General features: G+C 36.1%; 1 protein-coding gene across 2 annotated transcripts in view; it reads right to left on the bottom strand.

Annotated features, from left to right (window-relative positions):
- LIN7A (lin-7 homolog A (C. elegans)) overlaps nt 1–615 on the bottom strand; it is a 175,388-nt gene that overhangs the window by 78,060 nt on the left and 96,713 nt on the right. Inside the window, exons 3-4 of one of the 2 annotated variants that reach the window (XR_001138068.1) lie at nt 445–516; nt 293–369 (exon numbers count right to left, since the gene is read on the bottom strand). Coding sequence is in view for 1 of the 2 variants with exons in the window: in XM_012658162.1 (XP_012513616.1) it covers nt 445–516 (72 nt within the window). In the remaining variant the exon portion in view is untranslated. The remainder of the gene's footprint in view (nt 1–292; nt 370–444; nt 517–615) is intronic. The other variant, XM_012658162.1, reaches the window with a different exon arrangement.

Below are 615 nucleotides of genomic sequence, written 5' to 3'. Positions count from 1 at the left end.
TACTGCTCAGCTGAGTACATGGAAAAATCCTAGATCAGTGTGTGCCAGGTGAATTGTTTTCCTGTCTAATTTAAATAGTCTTTAGATCTGTGCAGATAAATCTTCATACATTGAATAGGATACAGGTTCTTTTGGATCATAGGAATGTGTCAGAACATCATATAATATTGTGTACAATGAACCAGGAGATTTGCTTGTGCCAAATGGACATTTAGTGAGTTTAATGAAATCATTCTCCTTTCTTAAGCTACAGAAGCAGCAGAAACGTTCAATTTTCCATTAGGATTTTTACCTGGGAAGTAGTACTGGTTCTAGACTCTGGGCTGCCACTGATGTCTAAATTTTCTTACAGTGTACACACGAGAATACCTGAAACACACACGCGCACAATCAATTACTAGATAACTGGGGTCAATTATATTTTTAAAATTACTCAAGCCTTACCTTTGCTGTGGCCCTCGCACGGAATTCAGGACAGCCATTAACAGTTATCGTTTCATGCATATATTGATACACCTAAAATGGTCACATAAAAAAAGAAATGTGTAAGAACATTAAAAGTTTCAATTCTTCCACTGCAGACAGGAAAATACATTTTCATTGTAAGATAGAAGT

The sequence above is a fragment of the Propithecus coquereli genome, unplaced genomic scaffold, assembly GCF_000956105.1.
Source record: "Propithecus coquereli isolate 6110/MARCELLA unplaced genomic scaffold, Pcoq_1.0 Scaffold576, whole genome shotgun sequence".
In the NCBI taxonomy this organism is placed as follows: domain Eukaryota; kingdom Metazoa; phylum Chordata; class Mammalia; order Primates; family Indriidae; genus Propithecus; species Propithecus coquereli.
Note: the sequence above shows the minus strand (reverse complement) of the source record. Positions and strands in the feature narration are given on the sequence as shown.